The sequence below is a fragment of the Eulemur rufifrons genome, chromosome 7 (assembly GCF_041146395.1).
Source record: "Eulemur rufifrons isolate Redbay chromosome 7, OSU_ERuf_1, whole genome shotgun sequence".
Classification (NCBI taxonomy): Eukaryota; Metazoa; Chordata; class Mammalia; order Primates; family Lemuridae; genus Eulemur; species Eulemur rufifrons.
In genome coordinates, this window is record NC_090989.1 from 267,887,755 (window position 1) to 267,906,562 (window position 18,808).

Genomic DNA, 18,808 nt, shown 5'->3' on the forward strand with positions numbered 1-18,808 from the left:
GGTCCAGTGGGGAACATCGCTAGGGCCATAGAAACTATAACGCAAACCAGTGACCTCAGTCCGTTCCTGAGTGAGCTGGGTGTGTAGGAGAATGGCAGGCCCAAACTGCTAGGACCACGTTCTGGGGACGACCCGATTTGGCCACACACATGTGACGCTGCTCATTAAACCGTTCCCTCCCCGCCAGCACCTCCTTCCTCTGGGTTAGTCCTCGGTGCTGTGGTTCACTTGCCCGTCAACTGCCTCTTAGCTCCTTCAGTCCACGCCCCTTGCCCTGGGAGGTGGGAGTCATTGCCCCATTTCACTGATGGGAACACTCGGCCCTGGGGCTCGGGCATCTAGCACGGGGTCTGCAGCCAGTTGGTGGGGTTAGGCCAGGGCTCCTGACTCCTGTGGCTTGGAGTCTCCATCACAGCTGGCCTCGGCCTTTGTCTTGCAGGGACTGATGGGCAGCATGGGGGAGCCCGGACTGAAAGGTGATAAGGTGATCTGAATACTCCCTTATTGCACTGTGGTTTCTCTGCATGCCACCCCCCTCTCCGCTGGAGGCTGCCGCTGATTTCTCGCCAGGTCCACTCCCCTGCGCTCTTCCTGCCTCCCCTCTGGCCCCCCTAAAGCTGTGCTCCCCAGCTTCTCCCTGGTCACTCTGGGCGGGGCTCAGGCAGATGCTTCTGGGGGCCTGAAGGCCTTGGCAGAGAGTGCATGAGCGGCTATTGCGGCACGGGGAGGGGGTGAGTCAAGGCAGGGCTCTGAATCCGGAGAGTGGACCGAGGCCAGCGTCAGGGCTTTAAGGACAAGGCCACGGAGCAGGGAGGGAGGTGGTGGTAGCACAGGAGGAAACAAACCCACATCGATCGTCCCGGCTTGAACTTGGGAACCCAACCCCAGAGAGCGTGCCAGCTGACAACACAGCTTCTCCTCCAGCTGCCACGGGGCGGGGGTGGGGGGGCACCCTTGCCACGTGCCCTCGGTACACACTGCCGCTGAGCTCTCACTGTCTCGGCCAGGCCAAACCAGAGTGGGAGGTGGGTAGGGGGACCCCGGGGGGCCCAGAGCCAGGCAGCATCTGAATGACAGACACAGGGGCTCGGCACCCCCTGTGCTCTTCCTGCCTGGCCCCCCTCAGGCTCTCAGCAAACCAGGAACCCCAAAGAGGGTGCGGGAGGGCTTTGGGGCAGTGTTCCCAGTGCCCACAAGAGATGTGAAGGGATGGTGCCACTCAGCCACTCCTATGGTCAGGCTCCTTCCGCACCTGTCTCCGGGTGACTCTGCTTCCTCCTATACCTGAGTCACAGGAACAGGTGCCACGTGCAGGGCCCCATCTGAGTGCTCTCCGTGGATTAACCCACTAATCCTCCAAGCCCTGTGAAATAAACAGCCTGCCCGAGGCCACACAGCTGGGAAGTAGAGGGTCAGGAGCTGAACTCAGGCACCTGCCTCTAGAGACCTCAACCACAAAGCAGAACTGAGGTCAGGAGGTCAGAGCTGGCAAGGCCCTGGGAGGTCACATTTCACAGCTGGGGAAACTGAGACCCAAAGAGGGGAAGAGATTCATGAAAGCAAACTCGGGGATTTACAGGGGGAGCCAACCTAGGCCCCTGGGCTCTTAGAACATTAGAATTGCTGGGTGAAAGTGGACACACCCGGGTTGCTTTATGCAGGCCCACCCCCAGGTAGCCGGCCAGGTGCGACGCCAACCCAGGCCTTCTTTACCTGTTTCTCCCTCTTCCGTCTCCTCCTGTCATGCCCACGCCTCCAGCTGCAGCCCGCCTCCGCCTCCGCCCCGCCCGCGCCCCGCTGCCTGCTGAGCCCCTCTCAAGGGGCTTTCTGTTGGAGCGGGGGGTTCCCTACGACTACCTGTTTATCCCAAGGCTTGAGACACCAGCGCTCTGGAAATGTTGAAGTCACGGACGAGGAAGAAAGGAAGTTGGGGAAAATGAGAGTGTAGGCAGTGAGCTTTTTATAGGCCCTTTTGTGGAGTTGGCCTCAGCTCAGTGCTGCTTCAGGAACATGGAAATAAATGTGTTACATAGAACTCGGCTGGCTGGCTGGTGGGAGTTGCCTGGGACACTTAGGGATGCGAAAGCCCTGGAAACTAAAAAAGGAGGAAATTAGTTTCATGCCCATAGTTTTCAGGAAAATCAGGTCTTTGGGATTAAAAGAAAGAGAGAGAGAGAGAAATCTCTCTTCCATCCCTTTGGTGGGGAGGGGAGGAGCTCTCAGTGCTGTGTGCTGATCGGCCATACACATGCGTGCCCCTTGGCCCTCCCCTGGGGTGACAGCGCCATCCTTTCATGTTCTGAGCTTGCTCCTGCCTAGAATCCCAGATTTTCCATGACCCGGCCTGGACTCCGTCCCACTTACAACCGCCTGGCTTCCTTTCCCGGCGTGGAGGCGCTTTCTGCAACCAAGCCTCTTGCTCCGGCCCGGCCCTCTCCAAAGCCATTGTTCTGTTTTCTTGGGTGCCTTTTAAATGTTCCTTTTTTGCCCGGTGTTTGTTTGTTTGTTTGTTTACCCCCTCACTCCTCTTTTGGACATTTTTAAAAATGTTCTTTGGATCCCCAACCCCCAGGATGTTGTATAGCATTTTCCAAATTGGAAAAACCAAAGTAAGTTAAAAAAAAAAATTTTTTTTTTTAATTAATTCTGGTTTTTGTTGCACTAAGGAAGTTCTTTTGCTGGGTCATGGGCCTTAGCTGCTCAGTGTGGATTTGCTAAGATGATCCATTCTTCCTGGGTTTTTCTCCCCATTTTTCCCCCTGATCCCAGGGCTGTGAATGTTTTCTGAGTCCCGGAGCCAGCGCACTGCCATGTCCAACATGGAGGGCTGGAAGTGGTGAGGGCCATGCGAGGTGGTTCTGGCCCTAAGGGGAGAGAGAAATCTCCAAAGCTGGTCAGCAACCACTGGCCTACCAGAACATGGCTGAAAACAGGGAGGGAACAGAAGAGCCCTCCCATGGCCAGAATCAGTGTCACCAAGGCTATGGGATACATTGTTTTAGAAGAGAAACACCCAGACCTAAGTCAAGACCAGTTTACTCGTTGTTTACACATAGTCTTAACAAGCCAGGCAATCTGGTTGCCTCATGCTGTAGCTGATTAAAAGCAGCTAATTCAGAAGTAGACCAAAGCTGATTGCTGGCACAGAAACCCCTACAGAAGAAGGAAGTGACAGCTCACAGCCTGGCGGTGAGCAGTATCAGAGAGCAGACACAAGAACTCAGAAACCACGGTGGCGTGGGGCCCTTGGACAAGTTGCCCTCACCCCTGTGTGATAACGTCACTTGATGATGAAAAGGTTGAAGGATCAAGAAACAGTTCGTTTGCTCTGCAAGTGTCAAGGAAGGCCAGGTGACACCAGGCAGCTTAGCTTCTGTGGGTGGCGCTTTCGGCCACCTGGGCCAGCCCAGGCAGGTCTGCACACAGGCCAGCTCACGCGCCAGGACCTGCTTTCCCCTCCCGGGGGGCCGCCCGTTACTCTAACAAGGCTGCTGCTGCTCGGATCCGACTTCGGGAGCAGCCGCCGCAAAGCCATACTGGCCAGTGGGTGTGGATGCCGGGGAGGCTTCCGGAGCCCACGCGGTCCCCATCGTAACCTTCTTTGCTGGTGTGCACTTAGGGTGAACAAGGGGTTCCAGGTGTGTCAGGAGATCCCGGATTCCAAGGAGACAAGGTAATTGCCCCACATTCTCCCCTGCCCCTGCCCTGGCTTCCTTCCCAGGCCCTGTCGTGGGCCCAGACTCACCTGCGAGGTGGCTGCCTCTCAGACAGTCCCGTGTTTGCCATTCTCCGTCCACCTAGGTGGTATCTCTTCCCTGGACTTTACAACAGCCTCCCAACTTTTTCCAGGCCCCCAGCCTCTTCCTTCCCTCTCTCTTCCCCACTGCCACCAAGTTGATCCTCGGAGGGCACAGCTCTACCCGGTGCTCACACACCATCCATGGCTCCCTATTGTTCCCGGAGTGAAGTCCTGGCTCCCCACCCAAGCACTCAGGACCCCAGTGAGTGGGTGTCTCTGATGCTCTCCTGCCCCGCCCCCCAGCTCTGTGCCGCAAGCCCACTGACGTGCCCACCGCACCCCAGGCCCCGACACCACCGCTGCCCCGCCTGCAACACCCTCCGCTCAGCCCCTCCACACCACCTGCCCAGAGACCACTTTATCCACCTGCTCGGGGAGCAGCCTTTTCCCTGAGTACCCTGAGCAGCGTGTCTGTCCCTCACTGGTGGTGCCACCTTTCTCCTTGGCTTTGGGGGACTTACTTGTGCTCAGCCCCCTGCCCCACAGTGAGTTTCCCGAGGACAGGGCCCCAGACTGCCCTGAGGGAGCTGGGCTCAGGGTCCTGCACTTCGCAGGGAATGTTTAGGATGGGTTTGGTGAGGGAGGGAGGGAGGGACTGGCCGCACTGACTGATTGACTAAGGGGATGAACTGAGGTGGCCTTGACTTCCAGAGCCCAGCTGTGGGGCTGCTGAGACCGGCTCCTCTCTGCCTGTGTCTGGCACCATGTGGCCACATCTGGACCTCTCCCAGCCAGTCAACGAGGCCCAGATGTTGGCCAGCACTCCCCCTTCCCTCCCTCCTCTCTGGCCTGTCTTGACCCGGCTTTGGTGTCTCTGGGTTGTGAGCCACGGCAGGCCTGGCTGCTTCTGCTGGGCTCTGTCTCCAGAGTCCCCGGGCGTACAGGGCGCCACAGAGCCTGCTGGCAGCCCCGGGGGCCTCCGTTCCTGGTGTCTCTGGGGCCCGGCCTGCGGGGGTGCCAGGCTGCAGCCTGCAGTGGAGTTCATGCTCCTCAAAGGTGGGCGTTCCCGGGCTGGGCCGGCAGCAGAACCAGGCAGCCGTCCCCCTGGCCGGTTCTCTTCCTCACTAACCCCCATCTGCTCTGGGTCTTTTCCAGGGGAGCCAGGGGTTGCCAGGGTTCCCCGGCGCACGGGGGAAGCCAGGGCCTCTGGTAAGTACCTTCTCCAGCACCCCGAAACCCCACTCTCTCCAACTGCTCGTGGAATGTGGCTGGGGATGCCCCCTACCCAGGACTTGATTTCCTCCTGCAACAGCCCTGGGGGCCGAGCAGAGCAGGGCAAGAATGGCATCTGCCCATTTCACAGATGAGGACACTAAGGCCCAGAAGGGGAGCAAGTCACCCAGCACCACAGACAGGCCTCATTCACTGAGAGAGCTCCTATGGGAGCCTGGGGCTCCTGACACCTTGTAAACAGTAGCAATGCCACCAGTCACAGCAGGGTGTCATTTATGGAGTGTTACTGTGCATCAGACCCTTTGTGTACTGTGTTTCTTTGAAGGCTGCCAACAACCCCAGGAGTTAGAGAATTATTATAGCTGCTGGTTTTTTGTTTTTTGTTTTTTTTTTAACAGATGGGGAAGCTAAGATTCTGAAAGGTGAAGTGACTTGCTGGGGTCCCATGGCTAGTAAGTGTAGGAGGCAGAATTTGAACAATAGCTCCTTCTCATTGTCTAGGTTATTCATATGTTCCTGAACTTTCCAGCCACCCACAGCCAGGGGGATAACGGAAGGGGTTGGTAGAAGGTGGCGCCCTGGCTTACCCGCCTCCCTCCAACTCTCTCCTCTTCTGCAGGGCAAAGTTGGAGACAAAGGATCTCTTGGGTTTCCTGGGCCCCCTGGACCTGAGGTATGTGATGCCCCATTTCTCTGTCTGGCTACAGCTGGGACTGGGTGTTGCCCTTGGGAAACTGAGGCCCAGGGACAGGGAGGGACTTGCTCGAGGTCATGCAGCAAGTGAGAAATGAGGCCAAGCATAGAAATTCCTAGATTAGCCATCTGCTCTTCCCGTATTGCCCAGGGGCTCTCCAAGGCAGAGGGGACAGAAAGCTGGCCCCAGAGTTCTTGCCCAGCTTTGTGACCACCCTGGCTTTGTGGTTCCAGTAAAGTCCTCAGGAGAGTCCTGTGTGCTCCACAGCCACCTCACGGGGCTCCCCGTCTTCTCCACTGTTAGCATCCGCATCTGAGCTCTAGAACCTTCCTAACCCACAGCTGCTCTGGAAAAGCTCAGAGCTCGGAGCTCCCGGGTATGGGGAGCAGGCAGTAAATGCAAAATTCTGGTTTTTGAATGAAGAATAACAAATAAGGAAGTATGGATTTAGCAATTAATAATTCTAGCTGAGTAAGGAGAAACCCGGGGAGTTTCGGACAGGTGTGATAACTAGCACAGGTAGGCTACACCTGAATCATCAACTCGGAATTCACATATAATGGCCGAAATAAGCTGGCTGAGTTCTCCCCGGCCCTCTCTGTCGTCCCCGTGTCTGGAGAACTGGCCCGAGCTGGGGCCAGGGCTGTGATCACTCTCAAGGTCACCGGCACCCAGGTCAACCCCAGCCGGAGCCACCCACCCACAGTCCCCTGGCCTCCGGGTCGTCTTCATTCACGAGCTCTCCGCATCCAAGACAAAAGTTTGGCTTTGCGGGTTCTCCAGACCCTTCCAAACAGCACTCCTGGTATCGCCTGGCTGGAGGAGGGAAAGTTTCCTAAAAGCTACAAGTTCTGACTTTGCGCTGTGTTGACTTTGGCCGCGGCACAGTCCTATCTTTAGACAAAAGCACTTGGCCTCTCCTCCGTGGCCCTGATTCCCTCCTCTGGTCACTGTGGAAAAAGCCTCTCCGGAGAGCCCGGCTTTCCCAGCAGTCTGGCCAGCGCGGTGGAAAGCATGCTCCCTCGCACTCGTTAGGCCCCTCCTGGTGCCAGGACGCCGTGTGGTGGCTTCGAGATGAGAACTTGCTGAATCGCTGCCGCAGCCGTGCACGAGCGAGATCGCTACCACCGTTCTACAGATGGAGAAACTGAGTCTCGGAGCAGGAAAGCGGCTTCCTCAGCGTCACTCCGCCACATAGTAGCAATGAGGCCTCCTTTGGCCCTGTCCTGGGTCCCGGACACATCCGGAGTCTGCCTCTCCCATCTTGTGTCCTGTTTTGATTGGCTGAGTCTCGAACCGGGAGGGGGCTCTGCTCCGCTGCGGGCGGAAGCTGATAAGTGTGTCAGCGCCTTCCCTGGTTCTTTGCCCCTCACCCAGAGGCCGTGGGCGGGGCTCCAGCTGTGCAGCCCCCGGGTGAATTCTCTCTCCCGCTCATCAGAGGGGCCGTCACATGCACGTGAGCACGAGAATCGGCTCAGCATCCTGAGCACCAAGTTCTCACTGGAGATGGATCCCCCAGGCAGACTTGTTTTCTCAGGACGTAGGACCCAGAATCATCTTGGATGCAGGTTTTTATTGAGCACTTACTAGGTGCCAGGCTCCAAACTAAGTGCTTTGCTTGCATTGTTCCATTTAACCCACAGAACAGCCCTGAATGGTGGGTGTTACAGGCACCATTTTACAGATGAGGAAGCTGAGGCCCAGAGAAGCTAAGGAACTTGCCGGGGGTCCCACAGTGAGGGGGTGGCAGGACGGGATTTTGAGCCTCTTGTTTTAAGGAAAAATACGTGGGCCTTGGCTTCATGTGTTAGCTCCAAGTTCAGGACCCCTCTTGCCTTTGGCAGTGAGAAGGGTGAGAAGATGTTTGAGCTGGAATTTAATAGAGTTACTTAAAGGTTAAAAGAGGAAGAAAGAAGAAATGCCAACTTAGGAAGACAAGGTAGGAGGGTGCATTTTGGTCACAAATACTCATTAAAAAAAGATTTGATTTCTAGCTGGCAGGAAACTGAAGGAGCAGTAGAACTGCCCCCAAAGCTAATGGGGTTCTAGGCTGAATTAACAGAAGTATTACACCTAAAACAAGAAAGGAGATGTTCCTTTACTGGCTCGTGCTGGTCAACGCACACCCACAGAAGCATGGGGGCTCTGGTGGTCACCATCCATGGAGACTGGACAGCTGGAGGCAGCCAGGCTGAGGTGCCCGGGGCCCTGACCAGAAGCTATTGAAGGGACAGAGAAAGGCAAGCCTCTAGGAACGGGGTAATTGGCCTCCAAATTGTGCAAAGACCACTATGGGGAGAGGGAGCCCTGTGCTTTGTGGGGCGCTGGGGGGCAGAATGAGGGTGGGGGGGTGATTCTGCTCCTTGCCAGGAAGAACCTTCCACTGCACGTAAATCCCATGGGACGGGCCTCCGCAGGCAGCAGTGGCCTCCGTGGGAGGCGCGGGGCAGAGTCCAACTCTCTGGGCCAGGATATAGCCGGGATTTCAGCTTCCTATAGGAGGAGCTGAGGTTAATTAAATCAGCACCTTCCAACGCTTTCACAGTCAGAGCAAACTCAGAAAACATCATCTGCAGGATCACTGCAGTCCAAGGACCGGACTTCTCAGGGCAGGGCGTGGCTGGTTCTGGGGAGCCCTGTGCCGGCACACCCACAACTCAGGCCTTGGAGAATTCTGGGTCAGACGACTTTGCACATGACCTTGCCTGTGATGGCCTTAATGCCTTCCTGCACCATCTCGTTTATTCTCTCAGAGCCTCTCCGAGGTGTCGGGGCCAGAGCCACGATCCATCCCTGTTTTTTCTTAGAACTGAGGATTGTGGGATCCAGCTGGCTCACTGACCTGCCCCGGGTCACATCCCAGCAGGATGGGATGCAAACACAGGTCAGGTCCCCCAGCCCCAAGGCCCAGGATCGTAGCACAGCCCCCGTGAGTGACCCTGCTCTCTGCTTCCTCCCAGGGATTCCCAGGAGACATTGGACCCCCTGGGGACAACGGCCCAGAAGGCACGAAGGTGAGTCCCTGCCCAGGGCCGCTCCAGTTGGAGGGGCAGGCAGCTCTGCAGAAACCGCAAGCCTGCAGGGTTGGCTCCCTGGCTTGGAAGTAGGGGGTGTCTGGCCAGCCCATGATGGAGTTAGAGGTGCCGCCTCTAAGACCCCCTTTTGTTCCCTTCTCCCCAGGGTAAGCCTGGAGCTCGAGGCCTGCCGGGACCCCGTGGGCAACTGGGGCCCGAGGTGAGACAGTCTGGCCCTGCCCCCCCAACCCATGTACCCACTGTCCCTCCCAGCCTGACCACAGCCCCCAGCCTGCCCTGTCCTGGGGACCGATGGCCTTAGCCTGGAGCCAGAGCCCCTCAGCCAGGACACGGCCCAGGGCCGCCTCAGATTCGCCCTCCAGCTCATCATCCATGACCCTGCCCTGTGGCCCTTCCGGGGACCTTTTCTGCCCTAGGGTTTTCTCTCCCAGGGCTGCTGGCGCTGCTGGCAGTGGCAGAGTTTATGGGGCATTGCTGGGAGGGCGGGAGTTGTCAGCTGCTTTTTACAGGTAAGCCCACTGAGACCCAGGGAGGTAGAGACCATCTCGGGTCCCATGGTTAGTAGCCGGCAGGGCCACGATGCAGAGCCAGGTCTGCTTGAGCCCAAAGCTGTGACATAGGTCCGTTGTGGCTCACTTCCCTGGGCGTCCCAGAGAGTGGCCCGACTTGCCCAGCCAGCAAGCGGCACAGTGAAGATTCCTTACTTACTAGCACTTGATGAAGGGGATGGGGAAAGGTCCCTGTGGGCCTGTTGGAGCACCAGGTGGGCACTGCACAGGTGGGCCCCTGATTTTTTCTGTGCATGGGGCCCTCCTTAGCCCCCCTGCCCTGCCCCCCTTAGCTCAGGCCCCGGGGCATCGTGACACACAGCCCCCGGTGAGGGTGTGGGAGGCCCGGACTCACCGCGACCACAGGCGGGCATCCAGCTGACATGGATCCCTCCTCGGGGCTGGCTCTGGGTCTGGCTGGATCCCAGCGCTGGCTCTGGGAGCCGCCACATAGGTCTGTTTTCCTGGAAGCTGGGGGAGAGGAGTTGGGGGGGCGCCTCTGGAGGGAGCCCCTTGGTCAGGCCTGGCATGCCAGAGGGGGCCAGTTGGGAGGCTGACTGGGCCCAGGGGTGGGGGTGGGGGAGTGTGGAGAGCCCCATGGCCAGAAGCGGGAAGGGAGGGGAGAGGAGGGAGGGACAGGCCCAGCCACGTGCTTCTGTCTACACGTTACCACCCACGGAAGCCCATGTGCCTGCCACTTCTCACGTCCTCATCGGTTCATCACTCACGAACCACTCGTTCGTTCACCAAACATCTGCAAGACGCTGAACCATCCTAAGTGACGTTTGGGGCGGAGGGGAGGGGGTGCCTGCCAGAGAGAATGAGGCGTCATCGCTGTTCTCCAGGAACTCAACTGAGACCTGTCATCGCACTGTAGGGTCTTCTCCACTGTAACTAGCGAGTCCATGGTGGGACTCGGAACAGAGCCTGTCTTTGAGCTGCAGTCTACAGCTCTGTTCCTCCCTGCACATGGTGGGGTGTAACCCTCCTGCCCAGGACCGCCATGATCCCAGGGGTCCCCATCCACTGGAAGTCACTCTGTGGCCTGGCCTCTAGGCCGTGGAGCCCCTGCCCTGGGGGGAGCAGACAGGGGGGCCACGTTCACCATTTCTCCTTGTCCAAAAGGGCTGTCCTCTCTCCACCCCTCTCCCTCCTTGCAGGACAAGTTCTCCAAGAGTCTCACTGGCTTAACTTTCTCCTTTTCTCCTCTCTCGTGTCTCCCAACTCTAGGGAGATGAGGGACCCATGGGGCCACCAGGGGCCCCTGGCTTGGAGGTGAGTGTCACTGGCCTGGGAGAGGTGGGATTTGTTGGAGCTGAGCCAGCTGTGCACAGACAGGGCAACATCTGGCCAGTGCTGTGGAACGAGGTCGTCAGTGAGGGCCTTGGGCCAGCCGGAGACAGGACTAGGGTAGGCCCCAGAGGAGAGAAGAGCCAGTATGACTGATGTCACCGCCCACCTGCTACGTGCTGGGTGCTTCAGCCCGAGTTCTCCCACTGCTCCAAGCAGCCTTCCAGAATTCGCTTGTTCCGCCCCCACCGTCATCTCAGCAGCTGCATAAACCAGCAGTTCATGAGATTTTGGTATCAGGACCTCGTTACACCCCTAAACATGACTGAGGACCCAGAGAGTTTTGTTTGGGTGGGTTACATCTGCTGATATTAGTAATTAAAACCGACAAACTTTAACTGTATTTATTAATTCATTGAAAATTAATAACAAACCCATTTCATGTTAATAAAAATATTTTTATGAAATATCACTATGTTTTCCAAAGTCAGACAATTGAGGGGAAAGAGTGGCGTTGTTTTACCATTTTTGCAAATCCCTTTAATGCCTGGCTTAATAGAAGGCAGCTGGATTCTTGGGTCTGCTTCTGCATTCAGTCTGCTGACAATACCGCGTGTCGTGCAGCCCTGGAAACGCCACTTATGCTCCTGAGAATGAGGGTGACAAAAGACGTCTTAATGTTATTAGGAGAATACCGTGGTCCTCGTGAACCTCCTGAAAGGTCCACACTTTGAGGACCACGAGCATAAACTCCATTGCCCTGTGCCCTGACGTTTTTTCGAGTCCCTTCCTCTTCCTCACTCCCTGAAGGCAGGTGTCATTATCCCCATTTACGCAGGACAGCAGCTCGGGGAGAAGGGAGGCTTCCCTGAGGTCACACAGCTGGAGACCCTCCGTTCCAGGACAGCTGGCTGGTGGCATCAGGTCTCTACGTCCCCGCCCTCCAGGGGTACTGTGGCTCTCCGCAGCCATGGAGACCCCGTGCCAGGTCCTCAGAGCTCTGGGACCCCAGCAATGCTGTCCCTGCCCAGCTTCCCCCACTCACCTCTCTCTCTGTTGCAGGGTCAGCCCGGCAGGAAGGGGTTTCCTGGGAGGCCCGGCCTGGATGGCGTGAAGGTGAGGGGACCTAGAGATGCCTGGGGACAAGAGGAGAGAGGGCGTCCACCATATGTGGGCTCCAGGACAAGTCCTGAATCCTACTGCCGGTTGTGAAAAGGGAGAAAAATGGGTCTCATTTATCACAAAGCATTGATAATAGACCAAAAAAATGACATAACGTAAATGTTCATCAGCGGGGGACTGTTCAAGTAATGGGATGTAGCGCAGCCCCGCAGCACGGCATCGTGGGTGTTTTACAAGACGGGAAGGCGGCCGTATGTGGGGCGGTGATGGGGGTAGGAGGCAGGTGCCGCAGGGCTGGGTAGCGCCTGCTCCCGTGCACACAGGGCAGGGCTGCAGGCTAGTCGGGGGTTATGTGATCTCTGGATGGGGGGATAACAGGGGATTTTCATTTTCTTCTCTGGGCCCCTGTAATGTCCCCATTGTGTACAACAAATAGGTATTCCATTTGTTAACAGGTTCTTTTGTTTTTGAAGTTATCAAAAACGAACTGGCCCAGGGCAGGAGAGTCATGATCCTTAACTCATAGGTGGCCTCAGTTGATGGTTTTCCAAGGACCACCCCTTTAGGGTTGGATTTTTCCAGCCATTCTGGGGAGCGATGACGATGACGGGTCAGGTTCACAGTTAGGCAAACCCCCTGGAGGTCAGGGCAGGGCCGGGGAGCCCAGGTCGTTCCCATCTCCCTCCCTTTGGGGCAACAGCCCACGGTGTGTCCTGGCCCCTCTGGTTTCCGAGAGCATGAGGTCTGCCGAGAAGCTGAGAGGAGGAGACTCCAGCCAGGGCAGCAGAGAGCCACATCCGTTTTCGAGCCAGACTCCTGGCTCGTTTGAGCCCAGGTCCTGCCCTCTGAGGTCTCGGCCTCTCTCCCTCAGACACCAGCTGGGTTTCTGTGGCCGGAGCGGTGACCCAGTCTGGGTGGATTTGTCCCACGGGCCTGCTGTGGGGAGACCAGGGCAGCTGTGGCCACCTAGGGAGCAGGAGCCACCCTGGCAGGGGACAGAACTGCCCACGATAGGCCACCCAATATGCAAGCAGGCAATAGCCTGGAAGACAAACGAATCTAATTTCCCTTACGTATAGCGGGGAAGGCTGAGCCCAGAGCAGAGATGAGACTCACCGAGTCACCCATGAGCTGGTGGCAGAGCTCTGGTGGGTTGAGGTCTAGGGCCCGGGGCCCCTAACTCCCCTGTTCACTGCTCTTCCTGCAGTGGGCCAGCCTGGTACAGTGGGATGGGCATTTCAGTCAAGCAGACCAAGGTTCCTATGGTAGCTTTGCCTCTTGCTTGCTGTGTGACCTTGGGCAGCTCACTTCACCTCTCTGGGCCTCAGTTTCCATCCACAAAAATCCCATGTGTTGTTGAAGGACCCAAATGAGATACACACATCAGGGTGCTGAGTAATGTGTCGAGAGCTACTCAGAAGGAATGGGTGACTGCAGTCCTGTCTGGGGCCAGAGTTTCTGTCCGAATGCCCCTTTGTCCCTGCCATTTGTTTGGGGTCACCAAGGCCAGACTCTGGTTCGTCCCCACCGATGGCAACTAAGGCCGGTAACCTGGGAGCGTTCCCTGAGAGGCCTGGGCTCCCGTCTCCATGCCAATCCGTCCTCTTTGGTTTCTTTGCAGGGGGAGCCAGGCGATCCCGGACGGCCGGGGCCCGTGGGTGAGCAGGTAAGTTAGTGACAGTCTGGACACGGGGGCTCCATGTGCCGAGCCCTTCCCGTGTGCCACCCTCTGCTGAGCATCCCGCGTGCACCACCTCGTGTCATTCTCAGAACAACTCCAGAAGTAGGTTGGCTCCCCTGTCACTGATGCGGACGGTGACAGAGAGCAGAAGGCCCTGACTGAGGAAGCCACGAATCACAGTCACGATGGCCGTTCCCCACGGCCAGGCTCTGCACAGATGTTTTTGGTGCATTTGTCCAAAGAGGTTATGTGACTTCGCCCCCAAGGGTGTTAAAACTGGAGGGGCCCTTCACAACTGCGTTTATGGGGCAGGAAGTCAAAGGCCAGAGAAGTGTAACCACTTGCCAGGGGTTCTTGGTCCAGGCATCCCTAAACTATAAAGAAAATAGAATTCAAACCAGTGGCTCTGGCTGGCTGGGAAGCGAGGCCAAGAAGAGCGGAGGTTGCAACTAGTCATTAACAAGGAGGTTTGATGACCGGCAGTTATCAAAGTCCAGAGAACAGCTCTGAGTGCTGCGCAGACAGCGGTGTGTAACTTCCGTCCTCCTCTCCCGCCCTGGCACCTCCCGAAAGCTTAACCTGTGAGCCCCGAGGTGGCAATCGCCCCCACTCCTTTAAGTACACACCTCACCCTGAGAACCCTGGAAGGGGCTTCCCCCAGCGGGAAGGAGGAGCAATGCGGGGGACCCAGAGCAATTTGGCTGCACCGAGAAGCACCGTCAGTGGCCAGTGGCGTGAGAGCCGCACACGATGGGCTTCCTCACCAGGCCCGCAACATCTGTTGAGGGGAAGAAAGAAATTAAAGCAGGAGGAGGCCTGGATTTTTGAAATCTTTCCAGTGTCATTCGAGCACATTCTGTGGGAAGCCCGGGAGTTTGGAAAAACTGCCTCGGCCTGGATATATTTCCTGATTTGGGGGGCGCGGGAGGCAATACGATCAGCAAATTCAATTTCATAGTTATGCTAATGACAGGGCCCTCGGGAAATACATACTCAGAATCCTAGACTGTCAGGACACAAAGGGTCCTTGGAAACACAGTATCCAGGAGTCCTACCCATTTTTTTGTGCCTTGGATTCTTTTGCCAGCAGCCTGGCATGGACCCCCTTCCTACAATAGAGTTTTTATTGTGTCATTCTCTTTTTTTCTGGAGACAGGCTCTCTTGTTCTGTCACCCCGGCTAGAGTGCAGTGGCATCATCATAGCTCACTGCAACCTCCAACTCCTGGGCTCAAGTGATCCTCCTCCCTCAGCCTCAGAGTAGCTGGGACTACAGGCATGTGCCACCACGCCCAGCTAATATTTCTATTTTTGGTAGAGACGGGGCCTTGCTCTTTCCTGTTGAGGCTGGTCTTGAACTCCTGACCTCAAGCAATCCTCCCTCCTTAGCCTCCCAAAGTGCTAGGATTACAGGTGTGAGCCACTGCACCTGGCCTCAGAATAGAGTTTTTAAATGCGTAAAATAAAACACACAGGATTACAAAGGAAACCAGTTATATTGAAACAGAATTATGAAAATATGTAAAAATGTGGTATACTCATATACATGCTTCTTTATTAATGCATTAAATAATGAGGTCCAGGAGCAGGTCAAACAACCACGTCAGTTCTGAAGTGGTGACAAGCCTCCATAGCATATTTTGAGGTCTCTGCAGCAATGCTATGATGTGACATGTCACTTTCTGGTATGGTCCCAGGCACGGACAATACTACTGTGGTTTGTTGCCTGCGCACTCATATTTGAAGGAAATGCTAAATTCAATTGGAGGTTCATGAAAATAAAAGTTGTGGTTTTTTCCATTCAAGTTCATGGACCTGAATTCCACCCTAGTGCCTGACAGAGGCCCGAGGTTAAGAAGCCCTGGATTCTAGTCTACCTCGGCAACCTGGCATTCATGGAGGAGAAGCAGCTTGACCAGTATGACCAAGTGGGCTGGTGACAGAGCTGGGGCCAGGAGAGGTGGGAACACTGCCTGGGGTAGCCTGGACCCAGGCAGCTTGGACCACACAGGAAAGAGAGGCAGAGCTGGAGCCCCGGGGCTGCTGTAAGGCATACTCAGGTACCACGCTGGCCGTTGCCGTAGCAGGCACTTCCTGTCCACTGCAGAATTAGAGGATCCCCAGGGAAGAGTTCTGAAGCTCAGGCCACAGGACCGCCTTATAATCATAGTAGCAGCCACATTTGTCAGTTACCTGTTAGATCCCAGGCCCTGGGCCAAACACTATATACACCATCGCCTGCAATTCCCCCCAGGAGCCCTATGGCAATAGGTATTATAATCCCCATTTTGCAAACGGGGAAACTGAGGCTCTGAGAAGTTAAGTCACTTGCCCAAGATCTCACAGGCAGTAATACCACTGTCAGAGCCAAGACTGACACTGAGGGCTGCTGCGTTCCCCAGACCTGCCCCTAGGGCTGAGAAACTCTTTGGCCTCCTGAGCCCTGGTATTTATCTAACCGTTAACATGCAGACTGCTCGCCAGGCCCTGTCCTAGGTGCTGGGGACGAGGCATGGGCTGGCCTTCAAGAAGCTCTGTGCAGGGCAAGCCAAGCATGTCAACACCTAACCCTGAGTTGTCTGGTCCGGCTGAGGACCCACAGCTGTCCTGTTACACCCAGCGATTAGCAGAATGTTACATGAGACAAGGCGGGGAGAGAGGGAGAAGATCTCCCACAGCAGACAGCGATCTTTTATCTGGAGGCAACATGAGGACCGGGCCGGCCTCCTCCCCCAAACTGGGGGCTCAGAGCCTGCCTGCGCAGTGCCCGCTGTGGGTGACAATGCTGCCCCCTCCCTGTGCCCTCTGGCCAGCCTGAGCGGAGCCAGCCATGCCCGTGGCTGTCAGAGCTGCTTCTCTACCCGACCTGCCCGGTGGAAGCCCTGGACCTCTGGGGCTGGCTGCCCTGGCCCTGCCTCGGCCCCGTGCAGGCCTGCCAGGATGTTCCGGGACAGTGCCTGGCGTGGGGGTGCAATTCCAGGGGGCGGGGTGGGGACTGGGGCACTCACTGTATGGCCTTTATTCATTAGGACCCCGTTTGGCTTCTCGTTTGAGGTTTATGACCTGCCTGTCTTCCAGGACCCAACAACTCATAAATTTAAAGTAGCTATGAAATTTCTGTTTCTCTAAAAACGAACAGAGCAGTTTTTATTCCGCTCATTCGGCATCCTCTGCACGTCTGACTGCTCCCTTGTGGGCAGCTCGGGCCTCTGTCTTACCTCGTGCCCTTTCACTGTGATTGAGGATGGGCGGGGAGAGATCTAGCTTTATGGAGCGGCTAGACGTGCCACACATCTTCTCGAATGCTCAGAACAGCCCCAGGAGGCAGGGAAGGAACTTCATTGTCTCCCATTCTGCAGAGGGGGCTCGGAGACACCACTCACGCCCAGATTGGATGACAGTGACAGAGATAAAGTGCCAGGAACAGGGTTTTGCACACAGGAAGTGCTCAATACATGGAAGCTGTTGTTATTAATATTGCTATCACCTTGAAAATGCTCTAATTCAGTTTTTAAAATTAAGTTGTTGCAGAAGTCAAATAATTGGTTATTTTCTGTGACATGTTAGCCATGACCTATACTGTGTACCTCGACCCTCTCACCTTATACTTCCCTCCGGAAGGGTCTCTGGGCCCAGGAAAGCAAGGGCAGGCCTGGGGTCCCCCATGTGCAGGGATGGTGCTAGGGTGGTGGGAGGTCTGTTCACAGCCTCGGGGTGCCTGGGCCTTGGATCCCCGTAGACCAGTGACATCTCAGGCTGCAGAAGCAAGACACATGCGGTCCTGGCTGAAGCTGCCACGCTGTCTTCGGATAAGGCAGCGTGGGTCTCAGAGTTAACCCTGGGGAACTGGGCAGCACGCGCTCACCCTAGCTGACTGACAGCTGGGCTGGCTTTGCTGCCTGAGTGCGCGGCCTCCGGTCTGCCGCTGGCCCCAGGTCTCGTGTCAGTCTGGCCAGAGTTTGGGGAGAGGAAGCAGAGTTTATGGAACAGACCCGCTCATCCCTCAGTCTTTCCTGATTCTCCCAGAATCTCCTCGCTGCAAGTCTGGGTTCTTCCAAAGCCACTTTTTACACTCCTGAGCCACACAAGGCCCCCCTCCCTACCACCCCTCAGCTTGCATTTTCCTTAGCAGGGAAGAGGGTAGGGCCTGAACAAGAAATCGGTCTACCTTCCTGGGAGACCTTTCTAGGCTGCTCACTCGCGCTACGCATGTGTGTGCCTGCTCAGCCACCTAGGAGAAGCCCCTGGAACACAGAGGCAAGTTATCACCCAGTGGAGTTAAAAAGAGCAACAGGAGCCACTGCGTGTGTGCGTGTGTGTGTGCGTGTGTGTGTGTGTGTGTGTGTGTGCTCTTTCAGGAAGAAGTGAGGAAGGCTTTCAGAAGACAGTGAAGAGGCCCCCACTTCCCAGATTGCCATCAGATCTCTTGGCAGAGGCTGTTACGGTATTTCTGTCGTAGCCAGTGGGTTTGTTTCTCTCTTCGAAACACCCCAGAGCCCCGAAAGATGGGGACAGATGGCCTCTTCCCAGCACAGCTTAAGGGCCACCCCCCTCTCACGCACACCCCCCAGCTCTCCAAACGTGGCAGCCTCCCAGCCTGCTTCTGGCACGGGAAGAATGTGTGGCACTCCCAGGGATGTTGGCAGCGGCCCCACCGCTTGGCTCCGAAACCAGAACCATCTGGCGGAGTGAGGGAAGTCAGGATGGTGCCCAGAGAGAGGCAGTGCTCTCCTTGGTGGCAGCTGGCCGGATCACCAGGCACCGGGCAGGAGACACCTGGGAGCGTGAGCGCCAGAGGAAGGGGGGGCGGTGAGTCGCTCTGAAGACTCACCGCGCCCGAGCTCACGCTGTTTCCTCCTGCTTTCGCACCTGTCTCTCACAGGGACTTGCGGGATTCATTGGTCTGGTCGGGGAGCCAGGAATCGTGGGAGAAAAGGTGAGTTGTATCGGGGGAAGAGGACACACAAATAGAGCTTGTGTTTCCAAATTTTCAAGAGGTGAAGGGGCCTAGTGACCTGGGGATTTCAAGACCACCCTCCCCCGGCCTTTGTCCTGACTCAGCACCCCGACCCTCCAAGGACCATCGCCGCCTTTCCCGGCATCCCCCAGGGCTCCCGATGTCCTCCTGTTGTCACCCTCAAGCACAGTTAGAGTTCCGGGTGACAACCACTGGTGCGTGTGACCTGGGCCCCTCACGCTGCCCATGGGCTCTGCACAGGGGCAGACAACCGAAGGGAGGGACGATGGTCTTTTACAAAGATGAACGATGAGCATTTCCTTAGGTTGCCTTGCTGACCACCGAGCAGCTGTTTTCCAGGTAACGGAGGCTCAAATAGGGAAAGGGCCTTGCTCAAGGTCTCCCAGACAGTGAGGGGCAGCGCTGGGATTTGAACACCGTTCATTACCAAAGGCCACGCTTTGCCCCCTGAGACACTCAGTCTCATGTTGGCTCCCGGCTCAGAAACAG

General features: G+C 56.6%; 1 protein-coding gene across 1 annotated transcript in view; it reads left to right on the forward strand.

Annotated features, from left to right (window-relative positions):
- Positions 1–18,808, forward strand: part of COL27A1 (collagen type XXVII alpha 1 chain) — a 136,910-nt gene that overhangs the window by 69,752 nt on the left and 48,350 nt on the right. Inside the window, exons 16-25 of the mRNA XM_069476710.1 lie at positions 440–484; positions 3,620–3,673; positions 4,895–4,948; positions 5,592–5,645; positions 8,627–8,680; positions 8,847–8,900; positions 10,480–10,524; positions 11,602–11,655; positions 13,283–13,327; positions 18,224–18,277. Coding sequence (XP_069332811.1) covers positions 440–484; positions 3,620–3,673; positions 4,895–4,948; positions 5,592–5,645; positions 8,627–8,680; positions 8,847–8,900; positions 10,480–10,524; positions 11,602–11,655; positions 13,283–13,327; positions 18,224–18,277 — 513 coding nt within the window. The remainder of the gene's footprint in view (positions 1–439; positions 485–3,619; positions 3,674–4,894; positions 4,949–5,591; positions 5,646–8,626; positions 8,681–8,846; positions 8,901–10,479; positions 10,525–11,601; positions 11,656–13,282; positions 13,328–18,223; positions 18,278–18,808) is intronic.